The 16,672-nt window shown below is 39.2% G+C and overlaps 1 protein-coding gene across 1 annotated transcript in view; it reads right to left on the bottom strand.

Annotated features, from left to right (window-relative positions):
• Slc35d1 (solute carrier family 35 member D1) overlaps window positions 1-7,308 on the bottom strand; it is a 44,608-nt gene extending 37,300 nt beyond the window's left edge. Inside the window, exons 1-7 of the mRNA XM_042679590.1 lie at window positions 6,947-7,308; window positions 6,133-6,166; window positions 5,945-6,031; window positions 4,707-4,774; window positions 3,126-3,197; window positions 2,221-2,289; window positions 69-171 (exon numbers count right to left, since the gene is read on the bottom strand). Of these exons, the coding sequence (XP_042535524.1) occupies window positions 69-171; window positions 2,221-2,289; window positions 3,126-3,197; window positions 4,707-4,774; window positions 5,945-6,031; window positions 6,133-6,166; window positions 6,947-7,149 (636 nt within the window). The 5' untranslated portion in view covers window positions 7,150-7,308. The remainder of the gene's footprint in view (window positions 1-68; window positions 172-2,220; window positions 2,290-3,125; window positions 3,198-4,706; window positions 4,775-5,944; window positions 6,032-6,132; window positions 6,167-6,946) is intronic.
• Between the last annotated feature and the right edge of the window lie 9,364 nt (window positions 7,309-16,672).

Below are 16,672 nucleotides of genomic sequence, written 5' to 3'. Positions count from 1 at the left end.
CAAGCACAAGTGGGGGAGGAGGAGGGAGGGAGGGAGGGAAGGCAGGTTGATCTAATACTGCTACCTACTTTTGAATCTAATTTTTGTTTCACGTATGCACCATTTGCTGCTGTGAGAACATCATTTATCAGAATAAAAACATATCCTTCCAGATCAAATGCCAAGTCAGAGCTGCAAAACATAAGCAATACTTTAAGAACAATTTACATTTAAAGAAAATTAATTTAAATTTAAATATGTCTCAAGTGCAGTATGTGCAAAAACATATTCTCATCTAAGTAAAAACAAAAATCATTTTATCAGAGGTGAGGATTTCTTTAATCCTGGTCACATATGGCAATTTCACACTCACACTGAGGGATTCTTTAGAAATGAGAAGCACTGATGTTTAAACACATCATTAGAAATTATCAGTCACTGAACCAGACATGTTGGCTCAAGCCTGCAATCCTCTAACAGTATACTATTGTGATTTCAATGTCAGATAACATAAAACCAAATTTACCATTATGAGACATCTCTGAAAGAAGCCAAAGACATCAATTTCATAAATAAGGAAACCAAAAAGATGAAAATTTCAACAAAATACAGGTCTAACCTGACTGTTACTTATGAGATCCAATGACAACAGTGACTAACCACACAGTGGGAACTTAAATGCTCTAGACGTTTTTCCATAAACCTTTTGAGATCAGGCAAACTGAACATGTCTACTGTTTAGTAAAGTACTGGACACAAGATTAGAACCAGTAAATTATGAATGAAAATCTGACAGAAGTTATGCCTTCCACATCCTTGAGCATCCTAGTCAAATTGTGACTTTACATTCTATAACTTCACAAAGTTGTTATTTTTTTTAAATTTGGCTAAATTATTAAAGGGAAACAAGGCTTAAGCTTATATTCCCTTCAGATTCTCTTTCTCTCCATCTTTTTTACACATTAAAAGGTTCTAATTAGACCAGCTTGGTCTTTAAAAGCTTTTTGGAGGTCAAAGTAAGACCTGAGGAAACCCTGTTGGTTAGTTCAGTTAAGATCCCATTGGCTTAAAGGAAATGTTTCTAAATATTTAGAGTACAAGGCAGTTGACAAGTACAGAATTTTCTTCAAGGGAAGAAAAGAGGGGAAAGTGTGTGATACAATCAAGTTCTAGTAACTGATTATGCCTTTTGTACAAGGAGGGGGAGTGACAAAATTTCACTTGGAGATTTAGAGCAAAATAGAATTTTCCTTGTATTCCTCCCACTTTTTCCACAGGAACATGTGATGAAAGTTAAGGCTCCAGTCCAAGAAGAACACTACAACCCACAGATGGAAAATGTATATCAGGCTGAATTCGTGGCATTAGCAAACCTAGCTCTGCAGGCTCAGGTGGAGGAAAATGTTCTACAAAGCTTCTAGAAATCATTGTAACTTCCTGAGTCTTTGGGTATACACTTTTCCTGTCTATTTCTTAATTCTTCCCTTCCTTTCCTCTCTCCTTTTCTTTCTAAATTGTCACACAGCATCTGAAATGGCAATCATTCTATTTCTATACATGTATATAATGTGTAATCATCAAATCAAGGTAATCAGTACTTTTCTCTTTAAACCTTTCTCACAGCTTTCTGTATGCGATTCAAAACTAGAACTTTAAAAAAATGGGGAACATTATAATGGATAGAAATATCTAAGTTACATTTGTGATTTTATTCTACAAGGCAAAAAAATCCATTGTTCTGGCTTCCCCTCCTGGAATGACAGACACTATTTTCTTTAGGCGATTAGAACGTAAAAACATGCATGCCTTTACTTTATAAAATCACACAGGCTTTGAAGTTGGGCACAGATTTCATTTCCAGCTCTGTCCTTACCAGGTATGTGACCCTGAACAAGTTACAGAACTTAAGCTTCAGTTTCAACTATAAAATAGGAAATTTTAAACCACTGCCTCCCAGCTGTGAAGAATACATAAATAATAAGTATTCAAGGCCAAATAGACTGTGATGCAGACAAGATATGCTTGGCAAGAAGACAGAAACAAACCCTAAATTATCTGAATTGAAGTAAACATCTCTAAAAATTACAACTTTGCTACACTTGACACAACCAAAAAGTTTTAACTTTTTTAAGTCTTTTCAATATTTTTCAAAGACATACTATTTGAGTTATAAATAATTATTCCTTTTGATAACTGATAACTGATAATTTCTAATGTAATATCCACAGTGCCATATCTTACCTGGCAGCTACAAAGGCTCCAATAATCATTGCAAATACAGTCATTTTAATACCCCAAGAAAAAGTCTTCCTACAAAATAATGAAAAAAGTATGTATTGCGACTTTATGTATACAAACTCATTTTATAACAGACATAAAATACATTTTTAAAAATACATGAACAATCGTATTTTAAATATTTCTAAGAAACAAGACATTTTTAAAGAACCCTCTAGTGAAGCAAAACTCACGTTGCTATACAAAAAATTGTTGTTATATAAAAAAATTATTTGGAATGGAGGCTGGGAATGTGGCTTAGTGGTAGAATGCTTGCCTAGCATGCATGAAGCCTTGGGTTCGATTCCTCAATATTACATAAACAAAAACAGCTGTAGTAGAGCTGTGGCTCAAGTGGCAGAGTACTTGTTGCCTTGAGCACAGAGAGGTTCAAGGACAGTGCCCAGGCCCTGAGTTCAAGACACAGGACCGGCAAAAAAAAAAAAAAATTATGTTGAATGGTAAGAATATTACCATTTGTTACTACTAGTGAGTTTGAAATTTTTTTATGTCTAAGTATCTTCAAGGAGAAATACATTGCACATAGGAGTAAAAGTAGCCAAGACAAGGACACAGTTAAAATCTCTACTTATGTGACCCAGCTTCACCTAATGGCAGCAACAAATATAGAAGCTCTAGAAAGTAAACCCCACATTCACATAGGTTTATAACTCCAGCTCACAATCTTTCCAGCTGCTGCTACCATAAACTATCGATTCCTACAGCAAGAACAAAAGGTTGCTTAAACGTCCCAAAAGCTTAAGTCAAAGAAAGCCATATATTAATATTCAGCATATCCTGGGTATCTTTCCAGTTTGTAAAGTTGTTGTTGTTGTTGTTGTTGTGTGTGTATCAGAAATTTAGCTTACTTGAGTAAAACTCCTTCAGCAAACATTGTAAACAGGATGGAGAACCTTCTCAGAACTGTAAACATGGGCAAGCTGCAAAAACAAGGATAATTAGTTAAAATAAATTTTATCTTTTTCAATTTGAAAACAAGATTCTCCAAGTTGGTACTTTAAGACAATGCTAATCTCTTCCTTCCATTATAGAAATTCTATGCCGATTAACCTCCTGATTAAGTTAAACTCTTACTTCTCTCTAAAAATAAATCAAGTTGAAAGTCTAAAAAAGTTGCTTTTTAAAAAACACCTACAAAAAGTGAGATATTGTTAACTTAAACGGTACAGATAATGCATCTATTTTCACAGAATGACATGCTTTAAAATTTTATCTATTACTTACACAAATACTCTGTTAGTCTTTACATTTTTTAAGCGTATTTGTTTCTTCACTTGGTGGACTGACTTTTCCTTTCCACTCCTAACTCACCCAAAAACACATCTATGAAAATATTACCACATGAAACATTCCTTTATGATCCTTTTGTAAAGTCTTCTAAATTCCTAGGGCATTCTGCTTGTGATAAACTTATAATCTTTTGTAGTCTTTCTATTTCTGACTATATCTTATCTTACTCCAAAGTACTTTATCCTCAACTCAATCAAAAGCCGGTGTGAATGAATGGATGGGTGATAACGGATGAAAAAAGCACACAGAATATAAGCAGCACTCTGTAGAAGGCCTGCATTTCTTTCCAAGTAGGTAATGAGAACAGAAAAGGATGCCCTACCCATGATGAGCTCCATTCCTTCTAACTCTTCCCACAGACAGCACTGGTCACTTTGTTTGTTTGGTTTTTATGTTTTGTTTTGTTTTCTTTCAATGGAGAAAACAACAAATGCTTTGCCTCTGATACTCAGAGATCTCCTTACTATTTATAATCTACCAATATTCTAGGGTTTTGTTCAGCTCATGTGGAAGCATGAAGCTTGGATTTCTTTTGAACTGTCTTCCTCTTGGTGTGGTTTTATTTCATGTCACACACTCCATCACAAGAAGCCAGGTGACTGGAGGGTAAGTAACAGAGCTGCCACTTGGCAGAAGTGAATGTGCGGCCTGCAGTAATACACTCACGGATAACACAGTCATCCTACATAGACCAGCATCCCAATCTGATTCTAATCACTTCATGCTATGAGAAACTGTGAAAGTCCTATGTCCATCCACTGATTATGGCGTGTGGGATTTGCCTGCAATACAGTATTTATAAACCATATGTGAGCTGAAATTCCAAACCTGAAATGTTTCATTACTAACGGTCTAGAAAATAAAGAAAAATCTCTTACAGCATTCTACATTTTAACACTTACAATATCAAAACAAGCGGAGATAACAAAACAAAAACAAAACAAAAAAAAGGTACTCTTTCTCTTCAAATGAAAAGGCTGAAACTAAAACCTTGGTGCAACCTTCATTCTTTAGTAATAGAAGCTTTATGGTCCTTTTTTGTTTTTTCAGTATTAGTAATAAATGAAATTTTTAACATTCATGTACAACTTTCAGAATACATTATATTAACCTCACTAGTAAAATAAAGTTATCCATACTTCAGTTTCTTTGTGCTGAACAGTCCCGTGATTTGGTTCCCAAAATATAGTAGAGGTAGTGGAAACGTCTAGAAAATTTAAAAAGGGATAACACAACTCAATAATAAAGACAGCTAAAACAAAGTCCTTTCAAACAGAAACAGTTTTGTTTATATGACCAAATTCTTTCCACTTGAAATGTAAGATTACTTTTTCTTCTCTCATAAACAATTCTGATGCCCATGAAACACCCCAACGTAACTATTCTATGATACACAGCACAACTAGCAGAAATTGGGAGAAAGACAGGAAAGAAACGAAACAGGAATATGAATATGATCGACTGATGTGGGGGCAGAAATATTATTTGCTTTAAAATATAATGCATAGGTCTTTGGCTCTCAAGTCAGCAGAAAAAGGAAAAGAATTTCATCTATATGTGGAGTCAAGAAGAGACAGACAGAAGAATATGAAAAGAAATAAACCCAAGCAATAATGAATGCAGGATACACTAGCTAGAGTATATGAATCACAGAAACTGCAAAACTGCTGTAAGCCCAACAAATGAGAATTAACTTAAATGGGGATAGGCGGGCACTGGTGGCTCACACCTGTAATCCTAGCAAATCAGGAGACTGAGATCTGAACATGGAGGCTAAGATCGAAGCTCTTCATGGTCTGAAGCCAGCCTGGGAAGGAAAGTCCATAAATCTCCAATAAACTACCAAAAAGCCAGAAGTGGAGCTGTGGCTCAAGTGATAGAGCACTTGCCTTGACCATGAAAGCTCAGAGACAGTCCCCAGACTCTAAGTTCAAACCCCAGGAACTGCACCAAAAAAAAAAAGAAAACACACACACAAACACAAACAGATGGGAGATTCCTACTTTTTTTCTTCTTCTTTCATTCCTTCTTACCCTCTGTTTTAGTGTGGTTTGGTGTGATGTGGTTTTTAGGTACTGTTGTGGGGGGAGAGGGTCCTAGCAGCTTTGGGATTTGAACCCTTTGGACATGGGTCATTTGCTAAGCAAGTGCTGTACCACTGAAGCCATGCCCCCAATCTATTTCTTTCTTAATTTTAAAGAGAGGTGGGACCGCTAACATATATTACTGCATTTATTCTTTAGTTTCACTGCATGTACTCTAGACTGGGAGGGGATGTCAAAGCTGCAATTTTTAAGTATGCAAGACACTGATACAAATACAGAATGACTTTTTCATAAAATAAAATGTGACTTTTATTCTTTTTTTTTTTTTTTACCTTTCGAGGTACATTTCTGTCAAAGTCAGGAAACTTGACTATTCTGAGTGCCTTTCCCACCCAGAGAACCGCTACTGTGGCCACCATCTGTAAACAGAGAACACACACAGATGCACTGTTCCACACCGAAAGACACACACAGAGGTTCTGACTACACCAACCAAGGAATGCCAAGGATTCCAACTAACCTGGCCAAGTCCAACACAGAGCGAGGAGGGAAATCTACAAAAGGGGTAAAGAGGGGAAGGAGGGAGGGTAAAAAGAAAAAAAACAAGGTCAGGAAATGCCACATGACACAGTGAATTCAACTTAAAAACACATTTTGGTTCCCCAACAATGCCCTTCTTTTATTTAAATAAAAGCCGTGTATTTTTTTTTTTTTTAAACCAGCGTTTCTAAAGTCAGCCAGCCCCGCCGGTTTCTGTAGCCTGGGGGGCTGGCCACTTGCCTCGTCTTGTCTGCTAAGTACAATTTCACTCAGCTTCCAGAAACGGAAGGTAAGACAGATTTCTACATCTCTTCCAACGAGTTCACACCTTTAATCTACAAAAAGGAAAAAAGGAAAAGTCTCTCTCTCTCTCTCTCTCTCTCTCTCTCTCTCTCTCTCACACACACACACACACACACACACACACGTGCCCCGAGTCCCGGTGACAGCCACAGTGGTAACGGGGGTCCCCGGAGGCTGTCAGCAGCTCGGGGGTCCCCGAAGCTCCGCACGCAGCACCCCGCTCTCTCCTCCCCGGTGCAGGGATGCGCCGGGGGACACCAAGTCCCGGAGCAACTTCGCTGCGCGCCCAGACCGGCTCCGCCCGCACGGCACGGCGCGCGGGGACCCCGACCCCGGCCGCGGCCCGCGGCCCGCGCCCCGCGCCCCGCGCCCGGAGCCCCGCCGCCCGCACCGCCCCACTCGGCTCCGCCAACAACTCGGGCGGCCGAAGTCCGCGGAGCGGCGCCGCCCCGCCGCCCGCGTCCCCGCCCGCGGCCTCCCGCCGCCAGCACCTGTAGTTGGTGAGCACGCTCTTGTTCACCACCACGATGAGGAAGGAGCTCACGCCGTAGAAGCCGGCGGCCAGCAGCTTCAGGAAGAGCGTCAGCGTTTCGGCCGGCGCCATCCCCAGCGGCTCCGCATCGCGGTGTGCGGAGGACTCGGCGGGGGCTTCTCCTTTCACCCGGGCCTGCTGACGTCTGTGGACTTCCGCCATGGCGGCGGCGGCGGCGGCGGCGGCGCGGGCCCGGGCGCGGGGGGCGGGGGGCGGCGTGGGGACCGCGGGCTGAGCGCGGCGAGCGGGCGGCGCGGGCACTTGCGGCTTCTCCGGCTGCGATCGCGCCCTCGGCTCCCCGCAAGGCCGCTGCCCGTCCCCGCCCAGGGGCAGGAACTTCGGGGTTCACACCCTCGGGGACTTTGCTCCCGCATTGTGCAACGCGGGGTTCACTGGGGAGGAGCCGCCCCAAGTTGGCCTCGGCAGGGGTTAGGGAAGATCTGGAAAAGGGGCGGGGGAGGAGGATTGCGGGGTGGGGATGGGAACGGCGGGCCGGGGTGCTGGAGGAGAAGCCGAGAGACCAAACTGGGGGACACTGGAGCGCCCCGGCGGAGGCCGGGAGACGCGGCCGCGCCGCGCATGCGCAAGCGTGTGTGTCTGGTCTCCTCTGGGGGCGCTCACCTAGGGTCGGGGAGCCCTGCCTGGGAACTGGAGGCCTTCTGCCCCAGATAACTGCCTCCACCAGGGTGCAGATCCTGCCTCTCCCTCTGAGGAAGGAAGGATGAGAAAGTGCGTTTAGACTCGTTCTGAATGCTCAGTGGACTCACGGTGTGCCTCAACAATCCACACTCAACAAATACTCATTCTGCAGTGCTCAGGCTGGTCATACTTTCTGGTCTCCGAAAACAATCCTTTCTCAGCGAATAATAATAATGTTGGGCAAAAAATAATAATGTTGGCATATACAGAAAAGTAGCAAGACTATCAAACTGTTTAGGGAATTGGCAAACTAGTGCCAGGTGTTGAGTTTTAATTCTTGGGTTTCTTGAAATATCTTCCCTTGCTAGCTCTATACTCTTGAGACAATTAGATGACCTCTCTGAAGCTGGATCTCTCCATCTGTATGATGTAAAGCTAGCACAGAGCTTGTTTTATATTATATAATATATAATATATAATATATGCCTGTAATATATAAAACAATTACATATTAACATATGTAAATATATTACATATTACATAATATATACCTGTAATATATAAAACATTACATGTTAGTTATTATACATGTTATATTTTGTAATACATATATATGTAATATATAATATCTAATATATGTAATACCTATAACATAATATTATTTGTAATCTATAATATTAGCTATAAGAGGTATTATGTCATTTATTATTACATGTATGTTATATAATATATAAATTTATGTATATATAATAGGAATATATCTACAGCAATAATACCCACCTCATAAAGTTTGGCAACAATAAAATGATTCAATAAGTGGTAAATTCTTTTTTTTAATTTTATTTTCAAAGTGATATACAGAGAGGTTACAGTTACATAAGTAAGATAGTGAGTACATTTCTTGTTGAACTTGTTACCCCCTCCCTCATTTTTCTCCACTTTCCCTTCCCCCCCCCAGCAGTCCCCCCTCAAGTTATACAGATCATTTCCAACATATTGTCTTGTGAGTATAACTTGCATTGGTTCCTCCTTTGTCCTTTGTTTCACCACTTTGTTTCCCTTCCCTACCCTAATTCAGATAAACATATATACAATACCCACTGTTGGCTGTAACAATGATCATAGTCATTATTGTTCAACCTTTCTGTTTCCTGTTATTATTCCTTGAAAGTCTTTCTAAAGTAACCTATACACTCACCTTATTCTCTTTAAAACTGCAGACTAATTCTATCTTTGGATGCATAATATGTAACCATTCCTAAGGATATTTAGGCTACCACCCGTTTTTCAGTTTATAAACCATCCTTGTCTCACCAACTTTATGTGGGTAGACTTTTCTAGAAACAATATAAAATTAATCAGAGACTGCATCTTTTTAATTAATAGAATCAACAGCTTGATCTTCCAAAGCAGTTGTTTAAATGTTATAGTCCCATCAACACTGCATGAAAATGAAACTGTTTTACACAACCAGATGGCAACAATGAGGGAAAAAAAATTAAGAAATGAGCTACTAATTTAAATTCTACCCTGTGGAGATATGTATGCCACATACAAATTTGCATAATAAATCAATTGCAATTATAAACAATGAAAATAAATCTCCCAAGAGTGTGAATCCAGGCAACCACTGTAGTTTTTCTCAGCACGATAACATTATCTATTAACAAATATTTGTTAAGAAGCACCACAGGCCAAAAACGTTGGATTTTTCTCAACATTGGCAATGATTGGGTTGCTTTGGGTCTCCAATAAAATGCCACGAAGTCTAATGGAGTCAAGTATTTGCATTTAGGATCACAGGAGGGAAAAAAAAAGGATTACTTGGCCCTATGAAGATTTGATGTTTTGTCTCCTTCCCATATTATAGGTACTTAGAGTGCTCAGTAATTGTTGATAGACTTAAGTACCAGGCCTATTATTAATATTAATCATAGAAATCTATATAAGAAAGTGTATGCATTAATTTGTAAAACCACCTCAAAAAAAGCTATACCTAAAAAGCTATACAAGATTGCAAAGACTACGTTAAATGCTTTCATTAAGGTATAAATCTGATCTATTTGGAAAAGTCATCTTTATGAGTTAGTAAATATTTTACAGCTTGCTGTAGAATTACTACTGAAATATCTTTGGGCTAGAAATGGTAGCACATGCCTGTAAACCCAGCTACTTGGGAGATACAAATAGTAAGGTCATGCTTTAAGACCAGAGGGGGCAAGAAAAAATTTAATAACACCCTAGCTCAAGAACTGCTAGGTCTATGAGAAATAAATTAAGCTAGAGAGGCCATCCTAGACCAGACAGACACCACATGACTGACCAGTAAACTACTTATATGATAAAAAGTGTGAGTCAAGCCTAATCAACATTGGCCAATTACTCATAAATTTGTAGATTTTTACATTAAACAGGCCTTGGAATTTTTTTAACACAATACCATGTAACTGGAAATTTGTCTTAGAGACAAATTGGATTGTAAGGCTATATAGTTCAAGAAAATGTCTGTTTTACAGACAAGACTACTTACTAGTATTCAATAGTCTAACTTTATTTCCTGTGAATTTCTACTCTGAAAGGTTGGACTTTCCTTCTGATTGGTTAATGTGCATGCCTTTTAGAGTTCTACATTCAAGTGTAGGCTTTAGAGTTGTTTGTGTTTAATGATTAAGTCTTTCAGGGAGGGGAGGATTTAAAAAGAAGAAAACTGATAGCAAAACATTTAGAAAAATAGAGCTTAAAGAAAAGACAAGTAGGAAAAAAATATTCTGAATTATTTCGGGAATAAATAAAGCAAGGCTACAAGAATCCACAAGATGTTCATTCTAACCAATAAGAAACAGCTTTCAAAAGAAGTTGTTGAGGGGGGAGAGGAGGAGATGGGAAGGGATGGGAAGGGGAAACAAAGGAGGAGGCAACAATGCTTGATAAGAAATGTACTCATTACCTTGCCCACGTAATTGTAACCACTCTGTACGGTATTTTCATAATAAAATAAGTAAAAAAATAAAAATAAAAAAGAACTGCTAAGTTTAAAAGGGCTGGGATATGGCTCAAATAGTATAGAGTGCTTACCTAGCAAATTTAAAGTTCCTGAGTTCAAATCTGAGTACCACAAAGAAAGATAAAAGGAAAAGAATGAGGAGAGGAAGGGAGGGAGAGAGGAAGGAAAGAAAGGAGGGCAGCTGCTCATCTGGCAGTAGAACCTCTGAGTTCAGAGAAGGATCGCCATAGGTGTGAGGTGCAGACTTACGAAGAGAGCACCCTTTGGCTGTCTCTGTAGGCTCAGATGTGACCCAGTGTATCTCGGCGGTCATTTTCATGGCCTCTCTCCTCACTATCCTATGTAAGACCCCAAGTCAAAACCCAATGCCATTTCCATCTCCTGATCTAAGACCCTACAATATCATAGCTAGTCTTCAGGCTACCTCACTGTTCCCTCAGCCACAGTGATTTTGTAAAACTGCAGATCTAGTTATAAATTCTTCCTGCTTTGTTTCACAGACCCTTACTTTGGCTTTCCCCTATGCACTCATACTTCCCATTTGTCAGTTCCTCAAACACATTCTCTCACTTATAGATCTCTGCACCAATCAGAGATCCACTTTATGTGTATATTACTCTCTCATTTTTATGGTCTTCATCTCCTACCTTTGGCCAATTCCTCAACTCTCATGTAAGATAGATAATCATCAGTGAGCTCTTCCCTAACTCTACAAGCTCTTTAGGAGGCACCCGAGTTAATTGACTTACTGAGATATTCTTTTACTAGCCTCTGGCTGTTGTCTTTTCTCCAGTGCTCATATTTAGGCCAACACTCACAGGCTTTTATTTTAGATGGTTGCCACTGGAATGTGCTGAGAGCACACAATATAGATTCTGTACTTTGAAAGGTTCAATGGTGCATGAAGATTTTGAAAAACTCTGTCTTTCCTCTGCCTACTCACTATAAACCTGAGAAAGATTTTCCAAAACTGTCTTTCCCAACCCAGTTGATAAAAACTCTATCCTATTTACTTATTCCAAAAACCTTTTACTTTTCTTCTTCACAGATCACATCTACCTTTGAGCAAACCATATCAATTCTTCCTTTAAAAGATAATCTCATTCCCATATTTATTACTTCTTCTATGGGCACAGTAGTTTAAGACTTTTCTCGCTGAAATATTGAAATTATCTTTGCAATATTTTGCTTCTATCTTCAATTCTCCAGTTCATTTGTCTCCATCAATTCTTCTCCACATAGCACACAAAGTATGCTTATTTTTAAAAATGAGTTATTATTTTTAAAAATAAGTCATCTGTCACTCCTGAAACCATTTAGACACTTCTCATTTTATGCCAGACAAAATGCAGAGCCTTCAAGGCTTAATCTTAATTAGCCAATTAATTTTTTAAGGCAGAGTCTTGCCATATAACTCAGGGAGACCCCAAATTCATGATCTTCTTTTCCAGTGCTGGAATTATAGGTGTGCGCTATCATGCACATCTATAGGGTTTTATATGATTTGGTCTCTTGTTACCTGTGCAGTCTCCCCCTCTATCCCATTCTAGTCTTCCTCACTAGACAATAGTCATGGTGACCTACCTACTGGTCCTAGACTACTTCAGGCACATAGCATATGGCACTTTACAGCCTTTCTACTTTCTGTACCCTCTGCCTTGAATTGAAGTTAATCAGATGACCTCCTCAGCTTGATAGCTGTATTTTCCTTACAATGTCATCAATAACATGTAATTATCCATAGGGCTGAGCTCAAGAACCCTACCATGGAAACATTTTAGGTGTTTAATAGTCACTTGTGGACAGCACAAATACAGAGCCTTTCTGTCATCACAGAACAGTCTCAGACGACTCTAGAAAAATTTCAAGGTCCTACTTACGTCTGAGCCCTTAGCACGATGGGGAAAGAAAAGAGAAAAATAGTAAAGATGCAAGGGTTAAAAAAAAAAAGAATAGAATAGAACTACCTTCTCTGGCATGAATAAATCAACTAGTCACTAATGTGTAATGCATAACTGAAATGGATAGCCCATATACTGATTCTAAACTTAATGTTTACCCAAAAGTGTATTATTTGGATCAAATGAACTATTTGTCTTTTTAAATGTATGTTGACAAATGAAATGCCACCTTAGGATCTACTACTGCAAACTGACCAGTCCCTTTCTTATGTCACTGCTACTGCTATACCGATATAATTAAAGTTTTCTTTAGAGTAAAATAGGCAGCAAATAGGATTTACTGTTAATATGATCCCCTCAGCTTTAATAATAATTGGTTTTAATTTTCCCTTTGAGTACTGAAATAAAATACCCTTTGTCTCATACCACACTTATAATCCAACTCTGGGCACCAAACTCTTATAGACAAATGAGCTGTCTCTGGTATTTTCTGAATGGCTTCCAGGTGGAAACGTGTCACAGTTTATCTGCACTTTCAAATAAGAAAGATGATTACTGCATGCCCTGCCATTTGGAGTGACGGGAATTGTCAGGTACATGCCTTGTAGATTAAGTCTATGGAGAGGTGAAGCTTTGGCTGTTTAGAAGAATTTAACTTTTAGAAAACCTTACCAATGTGCAGGAAAACTTCTGTACACATATGGTGATTTCCCTCCAGTAGAGAATACAACCTTAAAGTTTCTTTCTTCTTTCCTTTCTTCCTTCCTTTCTTTTGCAGAGCTGAGGACCACACTCAGGGCCTTGCAGTTGCCAGGCAAATGCTCTTTCACTGAGCTATATTACCAACCCTCCTTTATTTTTTATTCTACAGAGTATTAGCTAAGATGGTATTTATTAGTGTATTCATTGGAGCATTCTTTGGGCTGCCTTGACTGTCTGTCTGTCTTCAAATGCTTCTTCAAACTAGTTTTGACATCTTACTTTTCATTAATTAATGGGTTGACTAAGAGTTAGATGCCCTCATCATAGAAATCTAACTTGGTTGGGTTTTGCTATTGGGTCCAATAGCTCGGGTGGGTTTAGTAAAAGCTAGGTTTATTCTGACAGTTTGTTCTGAGTATTTTCCAATAGACTTCTCAAACTATTCAGCAGATGGTTCTGTGCTCTGGGAGGTTGCTACACGGGGATTACATCCATGGGCATAGTACATCATTGCTTGTGATGCAGACTGGTCTTCATGACCATGCTCAATCCTCAGCCACAGAATTGAAATCAAATCCCTACCTTAGCCCCATTTCTTGATGACCCCAGCAACTGGTTGTTTAGGAAACGATTAGAGCTATGAGTAGAGAAGGTGTTGGGTTCAAATTGCTACCTTCTCAGCTCTTCTCTCAGCTCTGCCATTGCTTTAATGGAGAACCATCAGCCAAGTTGAAGTGCCTTCAAAAGGACAGATAAAGCAACAGAAAAAAAAAAAAGGCCAAAAATAAAGACTTTACTTTGTTGGCCTTTTATAGGCTAAAGTTTGAATAGTTAAGCTTAACATTTCATTTGGATAAAATTGGAGAGATCAGTTATTGAAGACCTCTTTCAAGAAAGTTATATTAAGAACAGCCTTGAGCTAGGCCACAGGTGGCTCATGCCTGTAATCCTACTCAAGAGGCTGAGATTTGAGGATCGCAGCTTGAAGCCACCCCAGGCAGGGAAATCCATGAGACTCTTATTTCCAATTAACCACCCAAAAGATGGAAGTGGAACCGAGTCTCAAGTGGTAGAGTGCTAAGCCTTGAGCACAAAAGCTCAGAGACAGCACCTGGGCCCTCAGTTCCAGCCCCAGGACTGGAATGGCAAAAGAAAGAGAAAAACGCCACCTTAAAGAACTGTTGGCTGCAGATAGGGAATCTTTATTGAAGTTACAATGCTCAAAATAATAGGTATTTCCCAGCTTCAGTGGCTCACGCCTGTAATCCTCGCTACACAGGAGGCTGAAATCTGAGGAGTGCTGTTCAAAGCTAGCCTGGGCAGGAAAGTCCTTGAGACTCTTATCTCCAAAAAACCACTTAGAAAACTGGAAGTGGCACTGTGGCTTAAGCGGTAGAACACTATCCTTGAGCTGAAGAGCTGAGGAACAGCGCCCAGGCTCAGAGTTCCCATGACTGCCAAAAACAAACACAAAAACCAAAAAACCAAAAAAAAACAAAAAACTAGGCATTGTTTAATCCTAGGAAATCATACTATAATGAGGTACTGTTGCTTCCATCTTGAGGTGAAGATACAATGAACTGAGATTTAGATATCATACATTATTTGTCTAAGTTCCATTTGCCCTGTTCTAAGGCCCACACTTACTATTCTTATGCTGAGTGTCAGGGAGTCTATTTTCTCTTCTGATCTAACAAAGACTCTTGTTAGATCTCTAATGCTTTACAGTGAAAGTTTGAGGAAAAATTCTCAAGATAATAGCTAGAAAACAACAAAAGGGAAATAGTAGGAGCAGTGAGCTTTTTCATAAGCAGAATGTGGAAGTGAGGCAGATAAATCGCCTGATTAGCTACAGCACAAGGCATCTGACTTACTGGGGAATGGTGTGGTGAGATTTGCCTAGTATAGGTATGGCGGGGTGGCCTGGCTGCTGGTGATTGGCTGAAAAGGGACTGTTAGTTGTTTTCTTAATGACTCATAGCTGAGCTGTTGCAGCTTTTCCACCTATACAGCTAGGAACCAGAAGAAAGGAAAAATAAGTGTTTCTTCCTGCCTCCTCCAAACCTGAGCCACCTGACCTCATTCTTGGAAGTTGGGAAAGACTTCTAATGCCTCTAAAGGCTTCTCAACCTACCTGCTTTTCCTCAAGAACTAAACATCAGGATATTGGGGGGGGGGGGGGGGGGGGGGCGGGGAGGGGGGAGGCTGGGAAGGGAGGTGAAGGGTAAACAAAGGAGGAGGCTGCAATGCTTGGTAAGAAATGTATGCATTAGCTTGCCCATGTAATTGTAACCCCTCTGTACAGTATGTTCACAAATAAAATAAAATTAAAACTAAAAAAAAAAAGAACTAAACATCAGGAGTAAAAAATTCTTTGCTTGCTTACTTTTCTCCTAAAATTATGGCAACTATAGAAATACTGCTTTTTCATAAAGCACAAGTTTAGATATACCTGTGAATTTATTTTCTCACTGCCTTTTGAGATATCAGATGTGTTTTGAGTACAGCAAAGAAAATTACCCCAGAATCCAATGTAGGCAAGCTGTTAATAACTAGGCTTTATTGAAGAACATTGATAAACCCCGTCTCTTCCTGAAATCCAACTACAAGGGAACCTTTGAAAGGTACCTTGTTTAGAAGATGCATTTAGCTTTTAAACTGTTTGAGTTAATGAGAAGTTAGTAAGAAACAGTGAAATTGTAATATAACAGCATATTATAAACTGTTCAATATTTTATAATACTACTAAAATTATTTACTACTTCATTATTAGAGTTTGAACTCAGAGCCTCACACCTGATAGGTAGGTACTCTACCACATACACCATACACCTATTCCTTTTTTATGTCTATAATCCCAGGTACATGGTACAGGTAGATGGATTGGGTACAAGGCCCCTAGCTTGTTTGTTGAGATAGAGTCCCACTAGCTTTTTTCAGGAGCTGGTTTTGAACTGATATTCTCCTGATCTCTACTTCCTAAATTAGTAGAATTACAGGTGTGCATAACCAGACCTAGGCCCTCAAAATGATTTCGCTTATTAAAGTTTCTATTAAGTTATTTAACAACTGAGAAAAAGTTCAAGTCATACTTGGAAAAGGCAAGACAGTACTGAAGTTTCAACATCTCAGATAAAAAAAGTGACTCAAGATTTTACAAGGCCCTTTTAATCACATACATTTTCATGTACTTTCGCCATGATTCTCAAAAATAATGATACATCAATTAACTCAATATTCATTAAATTAATAGTACATTTGCTTTATTTCTGTTCAGCTGTAAAATAATATTATCCATGTTATTTAGGTTCCAACAGCAAATGTCCAATCAATTTATACCATTTTTGGTAATGAGTAGAACTTTCTTATAGTACTAATGATGACTGGGTAGTCTAACAGAGATAGTAGGAGATGAACAAGTTCCTCTTCATAATTATCT

The sequence above is a fragment of the Dipodomys spectabilis genome, unplaced genomic scaffold, assembly GCF_019054845.1.
Source record: "Dipodomys spectabilis isolate Male_0828 unplaced genomic scaffold, ASM1905484v1 ptg000002l, whole genome shotgun sequence".
Classification (NCBI taxonomy): Eukaryota; Metazoa; Chordata; class Mammalia; order Rodentia; family Heteromyidae; genus Dipodomys; species Dipodomys spectabilis.
The sequence above is the reverse complement of the archived record's forward strand: the minus strand, read 5'-3'. Positions and strand labels throughout refer to the sequence as shown.